General features: G+C 56.2%; 1 protein-coding gene across 3 annotated transcripts in view; it reads right to left on the bottom strand.

Annotated features, from left to right (window-relative positions):
* Positions 1 to 6: 6 nt before the first annotated feature.
* LOC122559310 overlaps positions 7 to 2,217 on the bottom strand; it is a 142,139-nt gene continuing 139,928 nt past the window's right edge. For all 3 annotated transcript variants that reach the window (XM_043708669.1, XM_043708667.1, XM_043708668.1), the window contains exon 3: positions 7 to 2,018. In XM_043708669.1, coding sequence (XP_043564604.1) covers positions 362 to 1,315 — 954 coding nt within the window. In that variant the 5' untranslated portion in view covers positions 1,316 to 2,018 and the 3' untranslated portion in view covers positions 7 to 361. The remainder of the gene's footprint in view (positions 2,019 to 2,217) is intronic.

Below are 2,217 nucleotides of genomic sequence, written 5' to 3'. Positions count from 1 at the left end.
TTCGTTTCTTGTGCTGACGGCATGAGTGACACGCGACCAGGAGCCAGGCCAGAGCCAGCAGTAACTGTGTGCCTACAATGGTGTGCGAGATGATTCGGATCCAGGGATGTATGTTTACGTTTAGGCCCCAATCCCACACCCTCTGTGACCAGCCCTGGGACTGCAGAGCTGTCTCTGTGTCCTCCTCTAGGTCCTTTATATGTGATTGCAACTGGTGGTACAGTTTCACTGAGTGTCCTACCCGGGTCCTAAGCTCCTGTAAGACCTCGGCCAACTGTGGGCTGGGGGCTTGTTCGGGCTCCTGATATTCCCTGAGGGTGTCCCTGAATTTGTCGGTAGTTTGTATGGGCTCGGGGTTCCGTCATCGGACCTCTGAGATGTGAGCTTGCCCAATCGTGACTGGGTGCCTGGGGGTGAAGCAGAACTTGCGCTGGGGAATCAGGCACTGCAGTCCATTATACCAAAATGCGGTTTCAAGAGTGGAACCACAATACTGTCCCCTTCCACCATACCCCACCCTAGTGAAGTGGGGGCCCGTGGGTTCGATTTCCAGGGTGCAGCCCTGTGTCCGGTTGAACCCGCATTCCGCTGTTTCACTCCTTCGTAAGGGGTGAGGGCAGATGGTAATTGTCCCCCACCGCTTGCAGCCTGTAAGCGGCACCCCGTACACAGCGCCGTTTCGAGATATGGCTGTGTGGTGAGCTAATCGATATTTGAGGGAAGCGTTTTCCCGTATGACTCCGATGTTCTCAATGTGAAAGAGGGGAAATGGCCCAGACCCTGGGGTGACCACGGGGATCAGGAGGACAATCCCGACTCCTGTCACCTCACTGACCTCACAGTCAGGAACCACTGGGTATACTCTGTTCATACCCTTCAGAGTCCGGCTGTCGAGCGGCCTGGAGCGCCCCGCGAGTGAGGCCAGTTTGGCGCTGTCGATCCAGTCGGGCACCTCCCCCCTTTGGACCTGGTCAAGATTATGCCAGATCTGGGCTACCATCCACAGGCCATACGCATGGCACAGCTGTCCCTCGTGGATATGGGCCGTGTTTTCTCTTTCCCGGTCTATAAGGCGGTTAATGGTGTGGGCGTGTGTTTCCAGGACTGCAATGCCGTCGAGCTGGATGTTTGCTCCCTCTTCTCCCAGGCGTGCCTGGTCTGCCTGATTTGTGAGAGACCTTTGTAGCAGGTCCCTCATTACCCCTTTTAGTTGCTCAATCTTTTTGTTAAGGCCTGGATGTCTAGGGAGTTTACTACGGATGTCCCCGTGTTGAGTCCTATGAGAGCATCGTTGACTATGTCCCGTCTGTGTCATTGTGTGTGCGTGTTATGTATGTCATTTCGGTAGTGGGTTGCCCCCATGGCGTCTATGGCCCTCTCTATAACCTCCTTCCCCATCATGGCGTATAGGTTGCGTACCTGTGCTGTGCAATAGTCCGGTACCCGGATGCCCGATATATTGACCAGCACAGGCACGACCTCGTGTCGGACGTTGTCATAAAGGGCCTCTCCCTCATCCCACAATACCAGGCCCCGGTCCCAGAGAGGGACACGGCAATATCTCGGGAGTCGTGGTCGAGGGTGGTGTGGTTGGGGCGGGTGGAAAGCACAAATACAAAGAGACTACCGCGGCATTGGTGGGCTCATAATACCCGCAAACAGACAAATCCCGTACAGTAAAGGCATCAAAGGCCGGGGCAGAGGCGAGGTCCTCCGGCATGACACATTGTCCCGAACATGCAACCCCCCAAGTCCATCGCCTCAGCACGTCGGAGGCAGGTCGGCCGCGGGTCACGCTCCGACGTGCAGAATAAACAGAGTGTCTGTACGCCCGGGAAGACCTCCAGCCAGGCATTATAGAACGCGTCGATCACATCGGGCTTGTCCCTTGCAGAAATACAGATGGCGTCGGACGCGTTGAAGGCAACACCGTGGCGGTAGAAGTTGTCATGTATCTCGGGGAAGGAAGGCTTCAGTTGTAGGGCGAAGAGGAGAGCGGTGCACCGGTGAAGCATGATCTGTGGGAAGAGAGGGAGAGAGGCACCCTTACCAAGGGTGTAGGGTTAGTGTGTGTAGGAGCAGGCCCCCCCAGACCGGTCCGCCCGTCGCCATGTAAGGAGAAAAAGGAGGCGGTTAGAGTCAAGTCAAAGGGAGGGGGGGGGGTGTCTGTCTGATCGGGGCTTAAGGGAAGGGTTTAAGCTGGGACCAGTGTTTCCA

This window comes from Chiloscyllium plagiosum, chromosome 19 (assembly GCF_004010195.1).
Source record: "Chiloscyllium plagiosum isolate BGI_BamShark_2017 chromosome 19, ASM401019v2, whole genome shotgun sequence".
In the NCBI taxonomy this organism is placed as follows: Eukaryota; Metazoa; Chordata; class Chondrichthyes; order Orectolobiformes; family Hemiscylliidae; genus Chiloscyllium; species Chiloscyllium plagiosum.
Note: the sequence above shows the minus strand (reverse complement) of the source record. Positions and strands in the feature narration are given on the sequence as shown.